Genomic DNA, 26595 nt, shown 5'->3' with positions numbered 1-26595 from the left:
CTCACATTTAATTAGAAGGCACACCAAGCATTGGGAGTGAATTCCCTCAAATCTACTATATGTCTTACTGGAATCTAGAAGAAAGAAGTGGTGGTTTCTGGGTTCTCTGTTGCCTGTACACAGTGTCTTGACTGACAGGTGACAAATGTGAGCACTGTGTGTAGCTGTGTGAATAATAAGTGAGAAGTAAAATCCTACAGTTTGTATCAAAAAAGAACCTATAAGTTGTAATTGTTTTTATACTAAATAGGCATTTTTTTGAGTGATACTATTTTCTATATTTAAAATAAGCAACATAGTGACAAAATTAGATTAAAAAAGATTTAAGCTTTACTGCTTATTACTTGTGCAATTAATTGTTTAATTTATTTCTCTGATTTATCTTTAAAAAGGATAATAATTGGCTTGGGAAGTTACATGAAATTACACAGAAAATTCAGAGAAAACATCTAGAATAGATTACAAAATCAATGTACTATTATTTATAATTGTAGTGATCATTTCTTTTAAGTTACATAGTAATTGAGAGTGGAATGACCTGAGTTCAATTATCCTGCTGTTGAAATTGAATAAAACCAGTAGTTGAAGAGATGCTTTTCTTTCTCCCCACTGTTCCATACGAATTTCTGGTTGCAGTGTTTGCAGTGACCTTTAGGCAAGAGAAGAGAAAATACTCATTTTGATAACAGCTTTACCAAAAGTCTATAGGTCTTCTATGAAACATAGACTTAGGCCTATTTATATCTTTCTTGCACATCTTTAAAAAACGATGGTGTTTTCACAGATGACAAAGGCAATTTGAAAAAGAGTTAGATTTAAATAACCAAAAAGTAGAGAAAATGCTCAAAGATCATTAGCCAGTCTCCTCATTTCATAGCTGAGACTGTGGCTTAAGGTAAAGGGGATCCTTGACTAGTTTGTGTCTGTATGTAGATTTTCAAGGTAGACGATGGTGGTGATTTGATATAAATGTTTACATGCAGGGATGTTTTGTATTGATATCACAATCTGTTTCACACATCCACCATCACCCCTGCTGAATGTTAGAGACCCCTGGGACTGAAGGATTGCACCCTTTGACTGACAGCTCTGTTTCCACCCACCCCACTACCCTTGTGACCTTCTGTTTTACACCATGCTTCTTTTAGTGTAACTTTGTTAGATTTCATTTCTGTGTTTCTGTTTCTGCTTATGTCCTCCAGGCTGAATAGAATATTCCATTGTGTGCTCTTAGCATAATTTGCTTATCCAGTCAACTGTTACTGGACATATAGCCATGGTGAATAGTGCTACAATGCATGTGAGGGGTTGACATCCCTTAGAAATACTGACCTCATTTAGCAAACCCAGAAGTGGGATTGATAATCTGGTTAACCTAGAAGAAATGCTCAGGTTCCTAAAACGTGCAGCCTGCCAAGTCAGAATCATGAAGAAATGGAAACTCAAATGAGTAATCAAAAACTTCCAAATAATAGAAAAGCCCTGAAGCAGAATGCATTGTGAATGAACTCTCCTAAACATTTAAAGAACTATTGCTGGTCTTTGCTTAATTTTATCCCAAACCATTAGAGTGGCATCGAGACGTGATGTATTCTCTACTCTGCTACATTTCTGATCAGAACTTGGATACATTCTGTGGTCTAATTTGGCCTATTATGTCAGAATGGTAATTAAATACATGGTATCATAAATCCTGAGACTTTTTGATTTGGGGCGCACTTAAGCTGAAACCAAAAATTAAAAGTGTGCTAATGTCAAAATATGAACTGGTAGAAAATCTCTTACAAAATATTTGAAGGTTGAGTCCTGACCTTCAGCATTGCACAATGCATAGGTACCAAATTATGGGCCCTTGAATCAAATTGTAGTGCCTTCTATTAACTTTACTACTTTGTGAAGCTGCTGATGGTGAAGGTGATATTTTGCTTTTTTGGGGTGGGTAAATTAGCAAATAGTTGTATATATTACTTGATTGAAGCTTTTTTTAAATAGGAAGATCCTATAAGCTGAATTAATTTTCTGTGTTCTTAAGCATGCAAAATCCCCATTATTTCTTGGTGCTGTGAACTGCATGATCCTGTACTTCTGTTCCTCATTTTAAAATTTTTTGATGCAGGGGACATCAGCAGCAGATCCTTGTATGATAATCGATACTAAAGTAATGTTGATTATAACTAATATTTTTATAAAGGATAGTTATTCAAGTTACTGTGTCTTTAATCATATTTCTTTTCAGATAATACATATGTGTCAAGTTCAGAAAATGATGAAGATGTGTTAGTAACTACAGAGCCAATTCCTGTAATTTTTCATAGAATAGCAACAGGTAACAGCAATGCCACATTTTTCTTATCCTGAATTAATTTGTCTTGATTGTAGGTAGTTTCACTGTTACTCTTTGTTTTTCTTAGCTGATATAGCAAATACCTATCTTTACCTTCTGTAAATGTGGATCTTCATATAAATTTTATATCGTAAACATACTGGTTTTTTTTTTTCAATAATTTGTATATGGCTCTTATAAACCATTTCCCTTTGTAGTGACAATACTGAATATAAAATTACACTTAGGGCAATAAAGTATGTACTGACAGTTGGAAAAATCTGTGCGCTGTATCTTTAGTTGGATCACATTCTTACACACAACAAGAAACCAGGAAAATTGACTTACTGTCTAACTCCCCAAGATGATACAATTTCCAGATACCCCTTAATTCTTTTGCAAAAGAGAGGGAATCACAGAAACTTATGAAAGTTTGGGGGAAAAAAAATGATGAAAACTAAAATATTTCTTAATTTGTAACTTTCTTTCAGAATTACGAAAAACAAATGATATTAACTGTTGTTTATCTATAAAGTCCAAATTGCAAAAGGAAAATGGAGAGGTATGTAAGAGATGTTTTTTGTGTTTTGAAAACAGCACAGATGTGTTTTAAATTTACCATGTATTTGTAGTTAACATCTCATTTCAATTTAAAGTTGCATGTGGTGTCACTCAAGCTCAAGAATGACCCAAAATCAACTCTGAGAAGGAGTTGCTCTCAAGACATTTAGCTCTAAATAAGACATAAACACAACATAATTTATTCATATTCTTTAATAAAATAATGTAGTTGATAGAAGAGCACTTATAGCTTCCTCCCCCCCCCCAATATTGGGTGCTTAAAAACACAAATTCATCTATTTTCCATAAATACAATGCCATTAAACAAACAAAAGAAATGCAACGGGACTAACTATCCTTTTCTTGAAAGCTGTTCATGATTCTTCCCCTTTTTTATCCATAGTGAGAATCACTGCTTGAATAAAACTGATACCAAAAATAGATTAGAATTTCATAAAACCCAAAACCCAAAGTCGTTTAATTTCCTTAAGAAACATCAGATGAATGGAGTCTTACATTCAAAAGATACCACCTCCCCTCCCCACCCGCTTTTGACTTTGCTAGTAAGGCCAGTAATAGGAATGTCACCATAAATTTTCATTATTTGAACTTCAGACATATAATGGAGTTCAGTTAATTAAACCCTCAGACAGGCATATTAATTTTAATACCCTTTTGTATTCTGAATTCTAAGACAGCTAATTTTTATATCCTGAAAGTTCTCTTTATAATGTGATTTGTATTTCTTGTCATAACTTGATTTTTTATTATTGCATTCAAAGTTTTTTTGGCTTCATGCTGTTGTTTCAAGTTGGCAGTGGAAGTGAGAATAATCTTGGATAAATAATACAGAGGAACTTTTTAATAAAAGCTGATGCTATAATTGATTATTCAGAAGTACATAAAATATTAAATTGCAAATATTATCAGTCAAAGATTTGCTTTATAAAGAGCTAAATACATCCACAAACAAAAGGTAGAATTGTACCATACCAAGAATGAGTCTTGTGAACTATTTCCCTGGACAGGCCTCCAACACCAGTCATCAAAATCTTAGTAGCTAGGATTATAGGCATAAACTACTGATGCCCGGCAGAATGTTTTATATTGCTATTTTATTTTCAAAAGAAGGAAAAACTGTTTTGACCATTAAAATGGTCTTGCTTTATTTTTTAAGGAGTCTAGACAGAACAGCACAGTGGAAGAAGATTCCGAAGGAGACAATGATTCTGAGGAATTTTATTATGGAGGACAGGTAAGTAAATCTGTCTTCCAGGGATCCATTCTCAGCATTCTAATTGCCGTGTCTGCCTTAGTGCATGCCCAAGAGTTAAGAAACCCCAGGTGTCCATGGTTCTGTAAGTTGCTAAAAAATCTGAATACTTTATCTGTTTTTCATTTTCTACATAGTTTTCAGAAATTAAGATTACCTTTGCAAATCCTTTTTTTTATGTAATCATTCATTTACATTGAAGTTATCTAAATTGCTTTACAGAAATTGTATAGTATTTTATTATGATTGGGACGTTCACGTTTCTTAAGCATATTGCTTGAATATTTTGAAATGATGGCACTGTTTTAAATTGAGGACACTCAATTATTAGGTTTCAGTGAGAGATGGTTTATCTTTATACAACTCAGTGGGCCCTAATAATAATTAGTGAGCATCCTCCTTGTTCATTTGTGTTGAGAAATTGTTCTGAAGAAATGTCATAATTTAAGCTGCATATGTGAAGTAGCTGCACACTTAATCTTAGGGTGTGGCTGTTCACTTTGCTGTTCTGTTTCTGTAACCTTCTTGATCAAGGTTATTTATGACTTGGGCATGATACCAAGAGGATAATATGATAAGGAGGGTCATGAAAGCCAAAGTTATCACATAAAAAATGCATGTAACTATTCATTCAGAATAGAAAACAAGTTGTTTGTAAAGTTTATGTACAAAGCAGCAGTTGAGTGGACATGGTAAAAGTAATTTTCATCTCTCCAAGAATAGAGTTCTAGCAAGGTGATTTCTCAATGAAATGGATCTTTATCCAATAGAACCCTTGATTTAAAATAATTCTTCCAAGATTGATTTTTGTTCACAGAACTAATTTTTGCAGAGAGGAAGCAAATGCTTTTCTTGAGTCTAGATATTCATTCCAGAAGTTTTACAGAGTATTTGTCAGACACTTAATTCACTCCTTTTCAACATTTGCATTTTCTTTGTGTCAAAATAATCTAATTTTAACTTTTTAACACAAGTAATTATTCTAGCCATGTGTGAAGCTAAGAACTTTGGTGAATGTACTATTGAGTTTATCTACGTCACTCCCGAATGGTCCCCGTCCTCAGGTGAACTATGATGGGGAACTGCACAAGCACCCGCAGCTGGAAGCTGATTTGTCGGCAGTGAGAGAGATATATGGGCCACATGCCGTTTCTCTCAGGTAAATAAATGCTTTCTGAGAAAGCATTTATCATTTGAGAAACCATTGCAGCTTTCCTACTGGAGTAACTTCAAGGACTTTCAATTATATTTGAATGTGAGAGATTCTGTTGTGTTTCTACTTATGCAAAAATGGCATATGGATGACTATGTTTTGTACACATAGTTTAAGTTTATGCTGATTGTAGTAAGGTAATTAGTTATTTTGGAGAGTTGTCTTGAAAGCTTGAAACTTTAAATTTAAATGCACCCCACTAGTATAAAAAGCTGAGACATATAATTAATAGACATAATATAATAGAATTCAACTTTTCACTCAAAATGCTTATTTTTGTCTAGAGGTTAACCATGGTATACAGTGATTACTTTCTAAAACATATTTCCATGTTTTCTGGCCTCAGTCATATTATCATATATATAAGAAGTTGCTTTTTTACAAAGCATTTATTAAGCACCTATGGTGGTGATAGGTACAGTGATCCCATCACTCAAGAGGCAGAGGCAAGAGGCTTGTGAGTTTGAGGACAGCCTGGGTTAAATTATGAGACCATGTCGAGCCAACCAACAAAAACCCTACCCACACTCCTATGGTCCTCTGTATTTGTGTTCTCATATTATTAATGAAATTCATCATTATTGACTGTTGAAACTAGATAAATGAAGTACCTAAAGTAATAAGTAATTTGGATTATTTTCCTTTGTGTTTTTCACTTATAACAATTTTTATCCACTTTTTTTTTTTTTGGGCTGGAACTTGGGTTTGAACACCTCCAGTCCACTTTGCTCTGGTTATTTTTGGAGACAAGGTGTTGAATTATTTGCCCAGGCTGGTCTGGAACCTTGATCTTCTCAATCTTAGTCTCCCAAGTAGCTAGAATTACAGGCGTGAGCTACCAGCACTCTGCTCCAATGTAAATCTTAATGAACGTAAGCCACATAAATAAATGATCATGGTCTAAATGTGAATCACAGAAAAACTTGTTTGGTTTGCTTAAAATCAAATAAAAATTAATTTCCTGCCTACTCTAATCCTAAGACATGGAAAAGAGGTAGTTAGGCATAAGGTCTTGGAATCGTCTTCTTGCAAAGTTCTAAATCTATTGAAAACAGACTGTTCTAATTAGCTGTTCTTTTACTTAATTGAGTCTTATAAGAACTTAATGGACTTTGAAGAGCAAAAAAGTACCTCAATGTGCACAATAGGCTATTTGGTGTCAAAGTTTTTATGCGATATCTAATGAGAAAGGCAACTAACCACATCTAAGTTCCTTGTAAGAGGTGGAAATTACCGATTGATTGCCTAGACTGAGGCAAAACCTTTCTAAAAGTAGGCTAAAAGAAGATATAGGAAAACTAATTAATAGTAAATTTGTTACTTAAATAGGTAATGCCAGTCCTACCTGGCTATTCCATCTAATATTGAAATAGTGGCTGCATGGAACAACATGTAAATAAGCCTCTGATTCATAGTCTATGCAGTGGGAAGTGAATTCTGTCTCTGTGAAATAGAATTCCTGTGATCAGTCTAAATGTTTCATCTTAAATCATTTATCCATATGCTTTAGTATATGTTTTTAATTGTAAATGTACTTCTGTAGTTATACATTTATAAAGTAATATTCATTGGTTAGTGTCATTTGAATATAGTATTTATTATTATTATTTTACTGTGCTAAGGATCTAACCCCAGGCCTCATGCATCTAGGCAGGCACTTAGCCACTAAACTACATTCCTAGCCCCTGAATATTATATTTATGGTACTCACTTTTTGGCAGTACTAGGGATTGAACTCAGGGCATCACACTTGAATAGATAGGTGCTCTATCAATAGATTGATATTTTTAGAGTGGTCAAAGTTTTTGATTAGGAAAGAAACAATTACAATCTCATACAAAATATCCTTTGTTTTGTGATCATTTCCTGTTTCATTATAAAAATTGAAGTTGTATGAGTAATCTAACCTTTGTTTTTATTATTGTGACTAATGCCTGATGTAGACTGGGAGCTCCAAAGATTGTGACTGTGACACATTTCGATTGCATTTTGCAAATGGACACTTGAAACAGGCCTCTTTGAGTTGATGTTTTGGAGAGCAAAAGCATTCTGAATCTCCCTTTTCCCCCTGCCTTTGCCCCCACCCACTTACTGGCATTTGAACTCAGGGTCTTGTGCTTGCTAGACAGGTGCTCTGCCACTTAAGCCATACCTCCAACTCTCTTTTTTTTTTTTGATGGGTGGAGGAAAAACCACATGCCACTATACTTCTGGCCACCAAACCTTTATCTCCTGAAAGAAAGAAGAAATATAAAAAAGAATAAAGAAAAAGACAAGACAGAACCAACCTACAGAAATCAGGATTGACCACTTAAGTGGCCAGTTTGAACTGATTATAAATTCACTGATTATCTTATTCTGGTTGTTTGGTTGGACTTTCTTTTCCTGAGACCTTTTATACGTGACCTGGACTTATGACTAGTTTTGCCAGTGAAGTTTGTCTCCTAGACTCTTGTCATCCTCACTGATGACCATGACCTGCCCGATCCCCCAATGCCTTCTAGTGTAAGCCAAGATTTTCAGGATATGTATCTGTATCTATTTATATCTATATCTATAAAGTTAAAGTGGTTCATCCTGATATATTAGTCTTTTTAACCACAGTATAACTTATACATTGAAGTATGTTCTTCATCAAAAGTTGTTGGATTGGACGTTTGTATCTTTTCCTGTGTATGGATTCTTCACCCTCTGCCTCTGAGTTGAGTCTGTCATGGAAAATCAGGAAGAGATGATAGGAAGTATGGAGTTCCCCTCTGTACTTCTTAAACCAAAGGGAGAAATATCTTCCAAAGACCTGGGAAAACAATTTAGATGTAAATTTCAGAAGCTCAGATCCTAGAAACTCACTCTGCTCCCAAAGCCTGGGCCTTCTTTGAGCAAAACTCAGGATTTTTAAGGTGACTGCAAAGTCTCTGAATATTGTTTTAAAATTACAAATGGTATTTTATCTTATAAAAATTTTTTTATAAAGAAAGATGAGATTTCTTTCTTATCTGCATCTAATTTTTAAATTCTTTTCAGCCCTGTTGTCTTTTAGAGAAACTTATATCTTATGTTGATTACAGTTTTGCAAAAGCTTTGGTCTTGTCAAGATTTCTTCCTGACTAGTAAGCTTGCATATTTTTTGGCCCATTCACAAACATCATGCCCACACCGGGCAAAAACACAGTGAATAGGCGTCAGATGTCACAGCAAAATATCTTCTCAAGATGTATCTGCCCAGTGGTTGAAAGCAGAAAAATTAAATAGGTTTATTTCTTAAGAATTGATGGTAGAATTGTGAGTGTGTGTGTGAGTGTGTGTAGGGGAAACGTATGATTTATTTGACAGTTAATAAGAAAAGGTGAGATACTAAAAATAGATTTTTATAACCAGCTTGGTCACAACTAGTTTTGATGAGGTTGCATTATGGCATGTTATAATGGTATAATGACTAATCTGAGAAAGAAAGAATGACAAGAATGGTCTAATATTTACTGTCTGTATGAGTATGTATGCAAATTATTCGCTAATGTGGATGCTTCTTAATTAGTTATTAAAAATAGGAAAATGCATTATAAGGATTTTTATAGGATGTCCTCAGAAGTACATGTTTATTAACAAAAGCATTTCATACGCATGTTCTTAAATAATCTGGGTCAAAAAAATCAAATGCCCAGATTTCAAGATATGTTGCCTCAATGAGTAGGAAGCTCAACTGAACTGGGAGCCCACCTAGGTGAGGAGAAGGGACATTTACACAGCATTTCTTTCTGGACCCTCTGCTTCACAGTGAAACAGTTGCTTCAGATCATTTCTGTGTTGTTTCTCATATCTCAAAAAGATTTCAAATTCAATTTGATGTAGTCATTCTACAGTGAATAAATAAAGAAAGGCAGGGCAAAAATTATTTTGAGTTATTATAAACCCAATAATGTATTCAGGACACAGCCACAATTCAAGTTTCATTCTTACATCAAGCAAGCATTCAACTTGATCCTGCATTTGCTGTTTATGAGATCATGGGCTACTGAACATTATTCAGGTATAGAAGCAATCCTGATGACTGAGTTGCTGCATCTGGACAAACTAACTGCTCTTTGTACCCTCGCAGTGGGAAGCATGAAATTACTGGCATTATATAAAAAGGGCATTACAACTGAAGTTGGCTTGCATATACACATTGTTGTTTGTAAAAACAAAACAGAAAAAGCTAACTATTTCTAGATACACACCTACAGAATACAGTAAATTGCAAATCTTCCACGTCCTTAAAATGCTGCACTCATGCTTTGCTATAATGAAGAGCACTTGTAATTCTTTTTTCCCTCACCCCTTTAAAAAATAAATTGAAAGGAAACTTTTAACCTAAAAATTATGAAATAATGCAAAGAGTACTGCAAATTCACATTCTTATCATAGCTTTCTGATTAGGTAGCCAATTATGGATAAGATTTTACTGATATTTATTATCTCTGATTCCGTTCTCTCTGCCTCTTGCCAAGTCTTACCAAGTAAATTAATTCAGATAAAAGTTATTCTTGCAGATGAAATTGGCAAAGATGAGAGAAAGAAAATATCCATTGGTAGTGAGGTGTGGGAAGTGATCACAATAAGAACCTTTTAAGACAATAATTAAGTAATATATATATCCTGGTGGAGTATTTCCCAAGGTATTATCATATGTATATATGATAATATATGTTTATATATATTTATACGTTATATATTATTAATTACATTATATTATATAACAAAATATATTCTTATTGCTATTATAGTTATGAATCATTTTCCTATGTTCAAGGTCATTAAATTACAACGACTGAGCTATAAGGTCAATTTTCAATAGCCCATGAGCTACTATGGGACTTTCCTTTTTAAAAGGGTTACATAAAAAAGAGGAATGACAGAGAAGAAATGAATCTTATTTGCTTGGGCCTTATTCTTTTTATACTTTCTATATTAAATTTCATATCAATTTTGTGATTATATTTTATGAAGAGTCCAGATGTTGTAATGATGTGATGTCCCCATGTAAATAATACTGTTAATTTTATGTAATATTTAAGCTATTACAATGAAAGTAAATTTCATAAAAAGTATGAATGTGCTCAATGTTTTGATATATTTTTAAGAGAAAATAGAAAAAGTCCAGAGTCTAAGTTATTAAATTCTAACATATTCTCTTTTTTGTCACAGACATCAACACACAAAGAAAGCTTCTAGATTTCTTTATTCATTAATTTACATAATTGAGTTACACAAATTATCATTAAAAATTTTCTGCTTTGAACACTATCAACTGCCATAATTATGAATTGTATCTGTACTATTTGCATATATGTTGCACATAAATTTTCACTGAGAATTTTGTGACAGACCTGTACAGTGTTTTGAAGTTAGATATGGATGGATTCAATATATGACTTTCTCACCAAGTTTTATATTCCACTTGGCAGCTTTTTTTCACTTCTTGACCTTCCGTTTCCTTTTTGTAAAATGAATGTAGTAACATTATCGGCTTGACAGTGTTGTGATGAGAACCTAATGAGATTATCGATTAATGTTTGACCCAGTTTCCAATACAAAGAGGTAGTTTCGTGAATATAAAACTATCTTAATGTTTACATAAATAACTAAAATACACATATTCAAGTTACTTAGTTAACTTAGCATTTCAGTTTTTTCTGTAGTTTTTTACCTTTTATATATGGTATGAATTCTATAAGAATATCAAAATGGAGACATATTTAAGCTATTATTTTTGTATTTTTTCATTGTATTAAAAACCATACTGGTTCATGGTACCACCTGAGCTTGTTTTTATAATGCCTTCTCATGGAACATAGCTACCCACCCAAACAACACAGTGATACTCAAGTGGCAGAACACCTGGACCAGTGTGCAAATCACCGATGTCCAACATGGAAGGAGAATTCATGGACACTCTTCATGTCAAAAACTTTTCCTTACCACCAGACACAGCTCTTCATACTCAGAGTGTGTAGTGAAAATGGAACAGTCACGTGGGGAAGTTTGACTAATTTGCCACAGGGGATGGGAACATTTGAAGCTTGGAACCAAACAACTCTTGAATTTGTGTATGCATATGCATGAGTGAAAATATAGATAGATTTCTCTTTGTTATAAATAGGTCACAGAAAATAATGGTCCTACTAGATTGAGTTATTTATGTCTACTGTCAGTTCTGATCCATACATAGAAATCAGGGATCACAATATGATTGAATTTTTTAATTATAATAACCTAGCACATACTGAATCTTTAAAGGGGAATGAAAAAAATAATGTGAATCTCTGCTTTCAGGGAATATGGAGCCATCGATGATGTAGACATTGATTTGCATATTGACGTCAGTTTTCTTGATGTAAGTATCAATTTCTGTAGTATGGCTGGTATATTTCAAGTAATTTTTTTCTAGGATGAAACCTAATTTTTGGTGTCAGTACATAGTGACTTTGTTGGGGTGCTTCATGTAGACTTGTCTAGTATTTTATTATTCACACAACAATGGATTTTGAGGTAATTTGTAGTCCTTCATAACTTAGGCATTTCTTTAGCCTACATTTTATTTTATTTTATTTTTATTTATTTATTTATTTTGTGATCTGAAAGTGTTTTTTAAAATATTTTTTATTTTATTCATATGTGCATACAATGTTTGGGTCATTTCTCCTCCCTTCGCCCACCCCCTCCCTTACCCACCCCGACCCGTCCCTCTCTCTCCCTACCTCCTTGCTACCAGGCAGAAACTATTTTGACCTTATCTCTAATTTTGTTGAAGAGAGAGTATAAGCAATAATAGGAAGGACCAAGGGCTTTTGCTAGTTGAGATAAGGATAGCTATACAGGGAGTTGACTCGCATTACTTTCCTGTACATGTGTGTTACCTTTTAACTTAATTCTTCTCGAACTAACCTTTTCTCTAGTTCCTGGTTCCCTTCTCCTATTGGCCTCTGTAACTTTAAAGAATCTGCATTAGTTTCTCTGCATTGAGGGCAACAAATGCTATCTAGTTTTTTAGGTGTCTTACCTATCCTCATACATCCCTCGTGTGTTCTCGCTTTATCATGTGATCAAAGTCCAGTCCACTTGTGTTTACCCTTGATCTAAAGTCTGCATATGAGGGAGAACATACGATTTTTGGTGTTTTGGGCCAGGCTAACCTCGCTCAGAATGATGTTCTCCAGTTCCATGCATTTACTTGCAAATGATAAGATTTCATTCTTCTTCATGGCTGCATAAAATTCCATTGTGTATAAATAACACATTTTCTTAATCCATTCGTCAGTAGTGGGGCATCTTGTTTAGCCTACATTTTAAGTGGCTTTTTTTCCATTTTGAGTTCTGAAGGATGGCTAACTCATCTTTTCAACGTATTTATGCAGGAGGAGATTGCTGTGGCATGGGAAGTAATTCGAACAGAACCAATAATTGTCCGACTACACTGTTCCCTTACCCAATACTTAAATGGCCCAGGTTAGTTTATTTTTTACTGTTTGAATATTAATTAGCTATGCACCATAACTAAGCAAAATGAATGTTAATTTGATAATTCTAAACATAAGAATTAAACATCTTGATGATGGTATTTAAGTAGGCTATCTCCTAAGAAAGATGATTTATTGGCAATTTAACTTAGGGGAACAGAAATATGTAACAGTTGCATAGCTTTTCAGAAATTGACAAGTTTCTGTGAAACACATTAAAACCTAAAAGAGTAGTTGAATATATTGGAAGCTCAGTAAATATATTTTGGATTGACTCTAGATTTTATTTCTTTTTCTTATTTATCTCATCTGTGATTACTAGTGAACTTAGCTTTGCTAATATATCATGTATCTGTCCAAGCAGGAGTTGATGTACACATCTTTCAGAAATTACTGTGTTTTATGTATTATTTTTTTCCATTAAGAAAAAGAAAGATAAAGAATCCTGCGTTTACTCTAGAGTGCGCAGTTGTGGGATCTGACAGCTGGATGGGTGACCGGGAGCTTGTTTGGTGCCACACCCTGATCCTCTAAGACACCTTTTACCTCCCTGTACTCCCTTCAGTCAGCTCTGTACACATTCAGTACCTAGTCCTTAGACACAGAGCTTTCTTTCCTGTGAAGAGCAGGTTATCCTGTGCAGTCCAGCAACATACCTGCTTGGTCTCAAGGCCAGACAAACTTTTTGAGGTGTGATTTATGCATCTGTGTTACCCAGAGGACAGCTGTGAAGCTGGGACTTTACTTGAATTTGTACCCTTTCTGGGCTTTCCCCCTTGTACTCCTCACATCCCTTTATTAGTTTCTCCTGAGAGCAGTTCATAGTAAACTATTTGTCACCGCCTCTACACTTTGGGCCTGCCTCTGAGAGAACTTGACCTAAGATGGGGAGGTCATGGTTGAAAAAGTTGGAGGCCTTTGCTTCCTGCACAACCAGTGCCCATCAAAACTCTGAGCCCACTGCCTGAAGGTCATCTGCCCCATGTTCTGAGATGTGTCAGTGGTAAAGGGTGGGGGCATCCATTTAGGGCCCTTGATTGGCTCAGTCTCCTCTGTTTGAAGCAAAATTTGCTGGGAGTTTCTTATATGAAGTTGTCATAATTGTATATTACACTGGTTAAATTGGGGCATGTTCAATAATATTAACTCATTGCTGTCTTACTGTTAAATTCTTGTAAAGGTTATTTTTACCTCACTGAGAATGTGCAAAAAAACCCCCATGGTTTAAAATGGGCAATATTGTGTAATACACAAATAGAACTAGAAGTAGTTACTAAAAAGAACCTCTAATTTATTGTTCCAGAAGAAATAGTTTTTTTCCTAACTCGTAATTTTGATTATTGCAAGCAAATGAAAAGGTAAGAAAATACTTCTTTATGGGTGCTTTGTGATGTGTCTTTGAAAGTATCAGTATTTATAGTAAAATGAATTTGTAAAAGTATGTGTCTAGTCCATAGTTTAGACTGACTTACTTACCTGTTCTTTTTCAAATGCATTTTTTCCTGTGCTTTGGAATAACACTTTTTTTTTGGCTAAGGCTAACCTGATAATATATCTGGAGTGAACAGAGATGATAAGAATTGAAGAAATGTATCCACTTACCCACTTTGAAATTAAAGATAGGGTTTTTTTAATTGTACATGGAAAAATATACCTTAAACAAAGTCATAATTTGTTATGCCTAAATTCAGGTTCTAATCTAAAGGGCATGCCTGTTTTTAATTGGGAATGTGAAACTAAGATTAAAAAGTTTTTCTGTTCAAATCACCTCATTGTTGGTACCTCTATGCTTATTCATAGAGTGTTAGAAGATTTTCCACATGTCTTGGGCAGTCTTCACTTTCTAACCAAAATTATATGAGAGAGAAAAAAAGTTGATGAACTTTCATTATTTATATATTTATTTACTGTTTTTTGGTGGCACTGGGGGTTGACAGGCAGTGTCTCATACTTTCTAGGCAGGCATTATACCATGTGAGCCACCTGGCCAGCAACTTACCTTTTTTTTTTTTAAAGAATATGAAAACATATTCCTCATACATTCTGTCACATCCTTCTTCATTTCCTTGACATTCAAAATGAACTCTGAGGAGTTTGGTTGTGGTTGGTGTACACTTGAAATGAATTTGGAAGACTATATATTTGTAACATAGTAATACTTAACTTTTGTAGTCTTGAATTTTATATACTAATACAGTTCTTGCTATATAGTTTTTACTTGTTTTTGGTTAAGATCACTAATTTTAGATGAGTATTTCCGAGTACTTGTTTGCCTAATCAGAATTTTATAGTTCAATTTATTTTCTAACTCATTATTATTAGCTTTTAGAAGTTATTAATTTTTAAAAACATTGTAAGAATTAATTTTTTTTTTCATTTTTCTTTTATTCATATGTTCATACAAGGCTTGGTTCATCTCTCCCCTCTGCCCCCACCCCCTCCCTTACCACCCACTCTGCCCCCTCCCTCTCCCCCCCTCAATACCCAGCAGAAACTATTTTGTCCTTATTTCTAATTTTGTTGTAGAGAGAGTATAAGCAATAATAGGAAGGAACAAGGGTTTTTGCTGGTTGAGATAAGGATAGCTATACAGGGCACTGACTCACATTGATTTCCTGTGCGTGGGTGTTACCTTCTAGGTTAATTCTTTTTGATCTAACCTTTTCTCTAGTACCTGTTCCCCTTTTCCTATTGGCCTCAGTTGCTTTAAGGTATCTGCTTTAGTTTCTCTGCGTTAAGGGCAACAAATGCTAGCTAGTTTTTTATGTGTCTTACCTATCCTCACCCCTCCCTTGTGTGCTCTTGCTTTTATCATGTGCTCATAGTCCAATCCCCTTGTTGTGTTTGCTCTTGATCTAATGTCCACATATGAGGGAGAACATACGATTTTTGGTCTTTGGGGCCAGGCTAACCTCACTCAGAATGATGTTCTCCAATTCCATCCATTTACCAGTGAATGATAACATTTCATTCTTCTTCATGGCTGCATAAAATTCCATTGTGTATAGATATCACATTTTCTTAATCCATTCGTCAGTGCTGGGGCATCTTGGCTGTTTCCATAACTTGGCTATTGTGAATAGTGCCGCAATAAACATGGATGTGCAGGTGCCTCTGGAGTAACAGTCTTTTGGGTATATCCCCAAGAGTGGTATTGCTGGATCAAATGGTAGATCAATGTCCAGCTTTTTAAGTAGCCTCCAAATTTTTTTCCAGAGTGGTTGTACTAGTTTACATTCCCACCAACAGTGTAAGAGGGTTCCTTTTTCCCTGCATCCTCGCCAACACCTGTTGTTGGTGGTGTTGCTGATGATGGCTAAAATGTTTACAGAATTAAAGAAAAATTGTGAGTAGTTCTCTCTTCATGTTTCCCCAATTATTAATAACTTATATTAGTATAGTAAATATTAGCAGTGATAAGCATTTTTTCATTTGAGCTTATTTTTGAAAGAAGTTTTTCATGAGCTTTTTCAGTGTATTTTAAGAATTTGGGTCATTTAGATTTTATTGCTTATAACATATTTTCTTAGAAAATGTATCATTTTGATAAACAGTTTTTCTAGTCATACATGCTATGATGAGCTTTTGAGCTTTGACTATTAATTTTTAGGAGTAATTCATGTATTCTGGACAAACATCTGTCTGTCATCTTTTCTTTCTATGTATCGCACATATTTCTTCCCTTTTCTGGGGAAGGTTTTTAGTTCTTCTAGTGCATTTTGGATTTTGCTACCTTTGTAAAGTAAGCCAAGTTCCTTTAGTTTCTCTGCCTTTTCTTCCCTGTCAGTTTTTTTTTCCTGCATGTGAAATTTGTGTCTTCTTAAATTTAGAGAGTGCAGTGTGTTCTCATTTTTCTGTGAAAAAAAAAATCCACTGAATTTTTAAGACATTAGGAATTTTTATTCACTTTTGAATTTCAGAGATGCCAGGTTTGAGACAGGTGAGATTGGAGTGGTGTCTACACTGTTCCTCACTCTTATATAAGGATTAGGCGATTCTCAAGAAAGAAACTGACTAGTGATACTAACACCAAATTTCCATAATGAATGATGGCCAACACAAGGAGTGAAGCATTTTGGTCTACAATGTGGAACATGGGTGATCTGAAAATGTGATATTAAGCAAGACAGTTTTGCCCTGATTATCTGCTGTCCCAACTCTTACTGTGATTGGTGCTATCTGATCTCCTGTTTGATGTCATCCTTTTATTTGTGTAGTCCTACTTCAGTTGATACTTGCTAATGTGGTTCTGTGTTTCCCTTGATGGTTCAATTTCATCCGCAGAGCCTCCACATTAGCTTACTTCATTTCCTTTCTTTTTTTTTCCTCTTGAATCCACTCACATTGGGTGATGGTACTATAATGTCACAAACACTGCTCATGTCAGTTTATCCAGTGACTTCAGTATTGCAAGTAGCCCTGTGAGTCCTCACCTTAGTTGACTTAGCAACAAAGAAGACTTACCTCTTCTTTGAAAATATGCCGGAAGTTTGTGTTTAGTGTAACAGCTCTATAGAGTCTTCCATCCTCCTGGCCATTGCTCTCTAGGTTTCCTTTGCTGGAGCTTTCCTGAGCTCAGAGCGTAACCCCCAGACTTCTCTCCTCCATTTGTAGTCATTGAGTGCTTCCTCAAGTATCATGTACTCTAGGTGTATCAAATTTATATCTTTAGTATGTTCTTCTTACTTGAATGCCTAAATCATGTCCTCTTGTATCCCACTGTCCACGCCTTTTTTACATGGGTAGAAATCAAATAACCAACTTTTTCACTTTTTAAAACCTGTTACAACTGCAGTTTTCACAGGACTTGGTAAATTTTATCTTTCTATTTGCTCAAAAACCTTGAATTTGCCCTTGACTCCTATTCCTCACACCTAAAATCCAGTCTAACAATGAAGTATGTTAGCTTTCGGAGAACATATGAATCACTCTCTGCACTGATGCAAGCCACTATGTCTCTTGCCTTAATTAGTGCAAGATGTTCCTGACTGATTTTTCTTATTTCTCCCTTGGCCTTTTGGACAAGAGATCCTATGCAGCCCCATCCATGGTCCTTCTTTGCACTTGTCTCCTGTTGGAACTTGTCCACTCCTCTCTTTGCATTTGTCTACAGCTATGTCTGTTTTTTGTGTTTGTTTTTTGTCTTGTCTCCTCCCTCTACACAACAGTATTCATGGAGTAGGGATCTCTCTCTCTCTCTCTCTCTGTGTTCTTGACAGCTATAGTGACTGACAGTGGGCATGAATAATAATTGACGAACAACTTTTTTTTTATAGCGAACTTAGTAATTTTAAGAAAGAGGTACTGATTTAAGGAAGGACATAGAGATTCTTATGCTTTATCCTCATCTTCCATTGTTTACTTCTAAAAATGTTGGTGTATATACAGGCATGTCTCTCTTCTGTTTAATAAATGGTTCACTGCCTGTCCTATTTGTGCATATTTAAACTGTTGATTATTTTGGAGATTCTTCATTATTGTGCATAATACATCAACATATACAGATACTTACATTCATATAAAATCTAATGTACATCATACACACAAATACACACTATTTTAAATGTGGGTGTTCACATATACACTAGTACTTTTGACTCTGATTTTTTTTTTTTTTCTTTCCAGTACCCACTGTTGATGTCTTTCAGATTTCTACAAAAGAACGATTTGGATTGGGACATCAGCTAAAAAAGTAAGTTTTCTGAAGAGTTAAAAAAAAAAGTAAATTTCTATTTAGGAAAATCAAATTCTCATTTTGCTTATATTTTTCTCCATTTGTATTCATTAAGATCTTTTTGAAGTGTCTCAGGAGAGGAAATCATGCTGATGCTAAGAGCTGCATCTGTAATTTTGTCAGCAGAGCTCCCTTTTTGCCCGGGGCCCAGGGTCCAGGTCCTGCACCCTGACCAGAACTCAGGCCTGTATGGACACAGGGACCATCTGTAATGTGACCATCAGAGGGAGTAGGGGAGAGGAGGTGCTCATTTTCCTGGCTTCTTCCCAGGAGGTCCCTTTGCTGAGTCGCCCTCTGGCTGCTGCCTCCTGTTCTGCTCCCAGCTGCAGCCTTCACATGACTCTGACCAGGTTTTATGAGGGGCTCCCACTGCTTGTTCTTGGGACTGGAGGTGGTAAAGCTTGGCAGCCACTGATCCTGGGCTACTGTAGGATTTCTGTTTTCTGTACCTATACCTTTGAAACTATTTGTTCTTTGGACCTTGACTAATACAATGACTCAGTTTATCTTTTAGAAGTGAATTTAGTTCTCCAAAAATACAGTTTGTATGAATTAATTTGAATAAACAGATTAGCCTGTCATTGCTACATATGTATTCACTAGGATTCTGGCATTATTAATTGTCTTGAAGTAGAAAAAAATGGTGATGGGTTTTGAAGCTCTTGTATAGTGCGTCATAAAATCAGACAGAAGCTAACTGCTAAACACTGATAGTCAAATATAAGGACAACAGAAACAAATTATGTCTTTGAGTAAAAAAAAGAATACTGGTATACAGACTTGAAAGTTCAATTCCAACTTTTTCTAAAGTCAAATGAACACTGATATGACCCACTGGCCAGTATTTTGGTGTGGACCCCGAGCATTTGTGGTTTTCACTGAAGGAAATAATGATGCTGCTTACACATCCCCTTTGGAGACTTCCATGTTGAGGGAAGAGTCCACCGGAGCCTCCATCCTTCCTTAAGAGGATATGAGATTACCTCAGTTCAAGTGAGGGTAATTTATTAATATTAATTAATTAATTAATTGTTTTTATGGTACTGGCAAAGAGCTCAGGGCCGTGTGCCTGCTAGACAAGTACTCTTGCATTTGAACCGTGCCCTCTGTCTTTCACTAGCTTTTCCCAGGCAGCCTTAAACCATAACCCTCCTGTCTTTGCCTCCTAGGTAGCTAGAATTATACTTGTGTGCCACCACTAATTTTTTTGATTTTTAAGAAATTGGTAGATAATATATTGTGTACAACATGATGCTCGGGATGGTTAAGTCTAGCTTATGAAGAAATGAATTTACATTTTCAGGAACTCTTATTTTTATTTATTTTTAATTACATAAAAAACATGAACATCATACAGACTAGCCAGGCTCCATTGGCTCACACCTATGATCCTAGCTACTTGGAAGCTTAAGATAGGGAGGACAGAGGTTCAGGCTAGCCTGGGCAGAATGTTTGGAAGATTCAAACATTTTTCCCTTTCAGCGGGAAAATCTGGGTGGGTGGCACTCCCTGTCACGTCAGTGTTGGCAGAGATCTTAAAATAAGAGGATTGTGGTCCAGGGCTGAGTGGATAAAAAGCAAGACCTAGCTCCAAAATAACAGGAAGAAAGTAGAGGAACTGTCTTGCAAGCTCAGAACCCTGAGTTCTAGTACAGACATAAAAATATATTTTATGTGTATGTATATATTATATATATATTAATACATGTATTCATTGTTGACCATATCTGTCTTTCTAAACATCTGTAACTTCTTTATGGTGATAACATTTAAAATCCTTTCATCTAGATTTTTGAAATACATACTACATAGTTATCTGTAATCACTGTATTGTATAACACTACTCTTGTAAACACCCAGTGTTTAGGTTACATATGTACAAATGCAGAATTAGATAATTATTCTTTTGCCGGGGGTAACTAAGGATTTTGTTCTTTCTAGGCAGGAGCTCTATCACTTGAGGCACACTCCCAAGCCAAGACAGTTTTTAGTGCTTAGAATTGAGCATCACTGATGTTAAATTGAAATTGCAAGGTATGGTTAGCACACTGTACATGAGTGTTCTCTTACAAGGACTCATAGGAGACTGATTCTCAATCCTCTCTCCTAAGACTAGGGATGCTTTTCTAGTGTATCCACTAGTTTTTCTTTTTTAGTTGAATTATCTTTCCTGCATTGAGTCACCATCTCATGTCTTAGAGAAGAGCATGGGGCCTCCCTCTCTGTTGTGCCATCTGGCTAGGGTACCACCTTGTCTTGGTACATTTTTTTTTCCATGTTTTTTTTTTCCCCTTACCCAATTCTCTCTTTGCTTTTCTGCTTTTCTACTTTATGTGCTTTATAATAAGCACATTAGAACATTTTCTGTAAAAAAGTGGGCTAAGGTTGATCGAACCAAGATGAGAATTATAAAACCTAGAAGTCCCAGAATAAACAGCTTTTTACGCTTTATTGCTTCTGAGTATATGTGTTTAGAAAAATAATTTGTGGGTATGATTCCAAGCCTTAGAAACTAAGGACAGCTGTGTGCTGTGTTCATGGCTTAGAAAATGTAACATGATCTATTGATATTGTCATCTATTTGGCCAATATTTTTAAAAAGTTATTTGTTTTAATGCATAAATACTATCTATGTAGAAATTTTTTAATATTACCTAGATCCTTTTTTTTTTTGATCCTTGGCAAATTTTACTCTGATAGATATTTAAATTTCCTTTATTATAAATAACTGGTTTGGCTAAGATCCTTCTGGTCTTATCTAGGGTAAAATTATATAATTTCTAATATCTGTTCTCATCTTCCCAGTAATTCATCATAAGGAACTCAGATACATTTGTTATTGTTTAGATTTGTTTTTAATAATTAAGAGACCCTCATTTTATTCTGGTGTATTTGGGGCAGTAGGACTAAGGGATATTATATGTCAGCCATTATTTGAAATGCTCTATCTATTACTACCCTCTTGAAGCACAGGTTCTGTTATTGCCAAATTTCCTAGACAGTGGAATTGAGGCCTAGAGGGGATAAGCAGTTTGTTTAAGGTCACACAGCCAGAAAGCAATAGAACCAGAGTTTTACTCCAGATACATCTGCTAATTTATCTACCTAATTTACCTACATATCACTTGTACGTGATGTACATCACATGTATGTGATGTAGGATGTATGTTTGGAAGTCAGTAAAAAACCCTAAAAGGGTCTGTGTTGATCACAGTTAAGTTGTGTTTGTGGAGGGAAAATACTACAATTCTTGTTTGGTCTCACTATGTAGCATTCTATATTCATAAAACTAAATTCAATTTAAAAGTTAAGTGAAAATCGAAATAAAATTCTCATAACTCAAAATAGTACCAGAATTTAACTTGATGGCTGATGGTTTGAAGCTCGCCAGTATAGGTTGAGTAGAATGCTCTGTGTTCCTTGTGCATAGTTTCTTTTGAGATGAGCAAGAGAAAAATTGCGAGGCTGCACATTCCTGTTTACTTTTCCCTGTTGAAAGGACCCTGGCACCTTTGTTCAAATAGTTGCGTGGTAGATTATCTGCCCTTCACTTGGGCAGATGTGTAGCTTACCTTAAAATCGCTCTCTTATTATCCTATCATACCTCTTCTTGATGCTTACAGACTAGTGAAAGAAAACTCAAATGTGAATATTTAAATCTTTCAGGGCTGCCTATTGGGAGAAGGTGGTTGTTATATCAAATGTGGTCATACATAAACTTCAGATTAGCCCTGATGGTAATTCCTCTTGCATCCAAGAACATCTAGGAAACTGAGTGTGCACGTTTAAGGATTGCTGATTTCAGGTGGTGGTTAACATGTTAGAATACTGATGCAACATAAAAGTAAGGGAAGTTAGCAGTGGTTATTGGAATAGAAATTTTTTTAACTCATAGAAGGTAAACATTCCAAATTTGCTCGTTTAGAAGATGTACCAGTGGACATTTCAATCCTGCTAGAATCTTGAGTAGAGAAACAAATAAAAATTTTCAAAGTTTCCTTTGTCCAGAGCTCCAAAGCAAATTTACTGCCAACTTGGGTTCATGGCACATTTGTTGCAGTGTATCCTCTGTTCTCACCCCTTTGACAGAGAACTCATAATAAGTCCATCTATAACTCTTCTTCTTAATCCATCCAAGCTGGCAGGAGAAAGATTACCAGAAGAAGCCCAGGTGGTGTCCTTCCTGAGTTAATTTATTAAGCTGAGTTAGTTTATTAAGACCCGATAGATCTTGAATTTAATAATTGGTCTCATGCTAAGAGTCCCACCTGTTCTTATGGAATTGCATACGTTTATACCTGTGTTGACCCTTGTTCATTAATGTGCTGATTAGACCTGTCACTGTTATTCAGACTAACTTGCACAGATTTTCACTTCTTCACCTTATTTGTGAATATATGGAATAATAACGTATGGAATGTATGCGAATACCAGAAAAAATGTATTTATAAAGTTCTTGGTTTACAACCTGGCATGCTGTAACTGAAGAACAAACAGGGGTACCATGTTCCTTTTCCAGAACACTGAAGTGATTTTTAAAAGAAATAAAGGTGTTGAATTTATTGCACACTTATATACAATATATAATTGTAAAAATTCATATCTACTTAAATATCAGCATTGAGGGGACACTCCTCTTGACAATTGAAAGATGAGATACAGACACTCTTTTCAGAAAACAATGCTGTTTTTCCACAGCTGATATTCCAGAATTCTGTATCATGAGGTACTGATGAATTGATCTCATAGAAAATTCTGAGATTAGGAATTATTAAATTCCTTCCTTGAGATAATAATTTTAAGAAATTTAGGAATACCCCAGTGTTATTTACAGGTGAATGAGCTGTGCTGAAGACAATATTTGCTGAGTACATATTTTTAGTTTTGTTTTCCTTTTCATGAAGAAAAATATAGAAGTAAAAATTAATTTATAAAGAAATTGGCTTTACTTAAAATAATTCATAATTACTGACCACCCTGTTAATTCTGTTTATATGTATGATTCTCCTACAAATCCTTATGTCATTTGTATAGTTAAATTATAGCAATATTATGATTTAATAAGTAATAATTTTATTATTTATTTTGATATAACTAGTCACAATAAAGTCCTGGTAGTTGCTATATGCTGTGTTCCTACATGTGAAAAACCTTGTATGATTTTAATTTAGCATCTTTATTTTCCTCAGATAAACATATTTGCAATATAAATATAGCAATATTACTTTAAATTACCTTGGAACTGTGATAACAGAATTGCCTTTGGGTTGACAGAATCATGCAGACATTTGTTACACAGCAGTGGAAACAGAGCAAAGAAAAGTCCAATTGCCTGCACAACAAGAAGTTGTCAGAGAAGAAGGTGAAGTCTCCCCTGCATTTATTTTCTACCTTGCGCAGGTTGGTAACCGGTGACATCATCATTACATGTGATAAAACATACTTATTCAGTTGTCCTGACATCTGCTTTTTCTCTTTGTGACTTTAAAGAAAAGACCAAGTAACATATTGAACAATGTAGCATTTCTGGCATAGGAGGAGGGAGAAAAAAAAAAATCTTACAATCTTCTTTTGCTTTCCAGGAAAAATGTGATTTGGCCCCTGTGATCATTCTTTACCTACTTTGGGTTTAGTCATAACTGGAGGCAGAATTTAAATGGGGCAGTAACAGATGCTGTTGAGTGTTAGACTCATGGTTTGCCCTGCTGCATTCTTGTTCCTCTCCCAGGTCGCCAAGTTATCCTCCCCCTGGTTGTGGCAAAAACAAATCCAAACTGAAACCTGAGCAAGACGGCATCTCCAAAACACACAAGCTGCTCCGGAGGACTTGCTCCAGCACGGTAAAGGCTGAGGATGTGTGCACCAAGTCACACAGGGCCTTTGGTCGCTCCCTGTCCAGCGACCCCAGGGCCGAGCAGGCGATGACAACTATTAAGTCGCATAAACTCTTGAACCGTCCCTGCCCTGTGGCTGTTAAGCAGGAGGACTGCCTCACTCTAAAGTCACATAAACTATTGACTAGATCTTGTTCTGGAGACCCGAGGTGCGAGCACAACACCAACGTGAAGCCCCACAAACTGTTAAGCAGATCCTACTCCAGTAATCTTAGAATGGAAGAGTTGTACGGGCTGAAAAACCACAAACTGCTCAGCAAGTCCTACTCCAGTACCCCCAAGTCATCCAAAACCGAGCTTTTCAAGGAACCTAATGCAGAGGGCAGGAGGCTCTCTCTTACCTCAGGGCTAATTGGTATCTTAACACCATCTTCATCTTCATCTTCCCAGCCTGCTGTGCGTAAATACTTTCATCTTGGGTTCTTAAACGTTAGCTAAGAGCTAGTGGAGCTTTTTTCCTCTCCATAAGATAATGTGAAGGAAGGAACTTTTTCCTTTTGGGATATTGCTTTTGCATACCAGACATTTGTAACTTTGATTCTAAAAGAGTAAGAGTAGTTATTGGTTTAAGGTCCAGTCCAAATTCCTGTTGTAGTAATGAATGCTATTAAAAATGGAAGTCAGTTGTATATGCTTATAAGGAAGCATATAGTTTTAGTGTTTTATAAAGTAGGTTAACCTCATCTCTTTTTTCACATGAGTAGTGAAAGGCCACCTCTACATTATAATTATGAGTTATGTATGAGAACTTTGGCCATGTGTGTTGTTACTGGTGAATACAAGCAGTATTGACACCTGTATCTTGGAGCCTCACTCAAAGTTGTTCTTACTGTTCACTTTATGCTGAAGCTGTTTTTTGGGGATGTAGGGCCAGGTGATGACTGTAGCTATCTTTGGCATTTATTGGGAAATAATCTTACCAATAAATTTACCTCTAGAGTGATTGCCATTGCAGCAAATTACAGATAAAAACAGACCTAACTTATACATGTTATTTCCATAATCAAAATAATTGGATGAAAAATTTTCAAAATGTGTGCATGTATATTGAGAGTACTTATTTAGCTGTAGCTACTAATATGGATACACCCAGCCATAGATGAAGTTGATAAACATAAGGTACTGCTTTCAGAAATCTATTCTCATATAGATTTGTTTCTAAGATGAAATGGTAAATTATACTATAAATTTTCATGAAGATTTGAGCATATTGATAATTTTATATGGACATCTTAAAAGTCCATTTCTATTCAAAGGAAAACTTTAAGGATGTAGGCAAAATAATGTCAAAAAAATGATGGAGTGAAATGTTTCCTACCATAATTTCACCAAAGAAAGATCAATTGTTCTGGAAAGAAAATGTCTAGATGTCCTTCATGATGGTTAAGCACAGTATAATGTTTTGTGCTTCGCCTTTTTTAGTATTTCTTTGAGTAATAGTATCTCATAAAATGAGATTGTAATATGAGCATTTTCTGATTAGTATCAGAGGAAATGAATTTTGTGATCATGTAAAGATGCTGGTCATTTTTAGTAGAAGATCAGAGATTAAGAATACCATTATTTAATTTAGGGAAAGATTGTAATAGTAAAGGCAGAAACAGTATGATACAGTACTAACAGTAGAGTTAGTAAAGAAATTCTGAAATCTTGACATCAGAAAGACAGCATTTCATGTGCTCTTTGCATGATCACTTTTGTAATCACTTTTGAAGAAGTCAAAGGCTTTAATTTCTACGTTTTCCCAATAAAAATTACTGTCTTCTTACTTTGCTTTTTATAGCCAAATGGTGCAAAATGCATTCCAATACGAGACCGCGGCTTCTTAGTGCAGGTATGAGTCAGGATGCTATCCATTGCAGAAATATTTTAGTCCTACTGGACTTTTCAAATCACTCATGAACATCACTGGATTATTTCTCTGTGTCGTTTTATTCAGACGATTGAGTTTGCTGAACAGCGGATCCCTGTATTGAATGAATACTGTGTGGTTTGTGATGAACCACATGTGTTTCAAAATGGCCCCATGCTTAGGGTAAGTTCCTATTGGCAGAGTTAAGTAAGTACTCTATTTGGCAAATTGTTTAGAATACTAAGTGGC

The 26595-nt window shown here is 35.3% G+C and overlaps 1 protein-coding gene across 2 annotated transcripts in view; it reads left to right on the top strand.

The window, feature by feature from the left end:
• The window catches only part of Parp8 (poly(ADP-ribose) polymerase family member 8), a 143616-nt gene that overhangs the window by 80703 nt on the left and 36318 nt on the right, over positions 1 to 26595 (top strand). For both annotated transcript variants that reach the window (XM_074077508.1, XM_074077509.1), the window contains 11 exons: positions 2237 to 2326; positions 2815 to 2885; positions 4062 to 4139; positions 5222 to 5316; positions 11683 to 11743; positions 12765 to 12855; positions 18492 to 18558; positions 23875 to 24000; positions 24329 to 24890; positions 26278 to 26328; positions 26434 to 26529. In XM_074077508.1, the coding sequence (XP_073933609.1) occupies positions 2237 to 2326; positions 2815 to 2885; positions 4062 to 4139; positions 5222 to 5316; positions 11683 to 11743; positions 12765 to 12855; positions 18492 to 18558; positions 23875 to 24000; positions 24329 to 24890; positions 26278 to 26328; positions 26434 to 26529 (1388 nt within the window). The remainder of the gene's footprint in view (positions 1 to 2236; positions 2327 to 2814; positions 2886 to 4061; positions 4140 to 5221; positions 5317 to 11682; positions 11744 to 12764; positions 12856 to 18491; positions 18559 to 23874; positions 24001 to 24328; positions 24891 to 26277; positions 26329 to 26433; positions 26530 to 26595) is intronic.

This window comes from Castor canadensis, chromosome 6 (genome assembly GCF_047511655.1).
Source record: "Castor canadensis chromosome 6, mCasCan1.hap1v2, whole genome shotgun sequence".
Classification (NCBI taxonomy): domain Eukaryota; kingdom Metazoa; phylum Chordata; class Mammalia; order Rodentia; family Castoridae; genus Castor; species Castor canadensis.
This window is presented reverse-complemented; position numbering and strand designations above follow the sequence as displayed.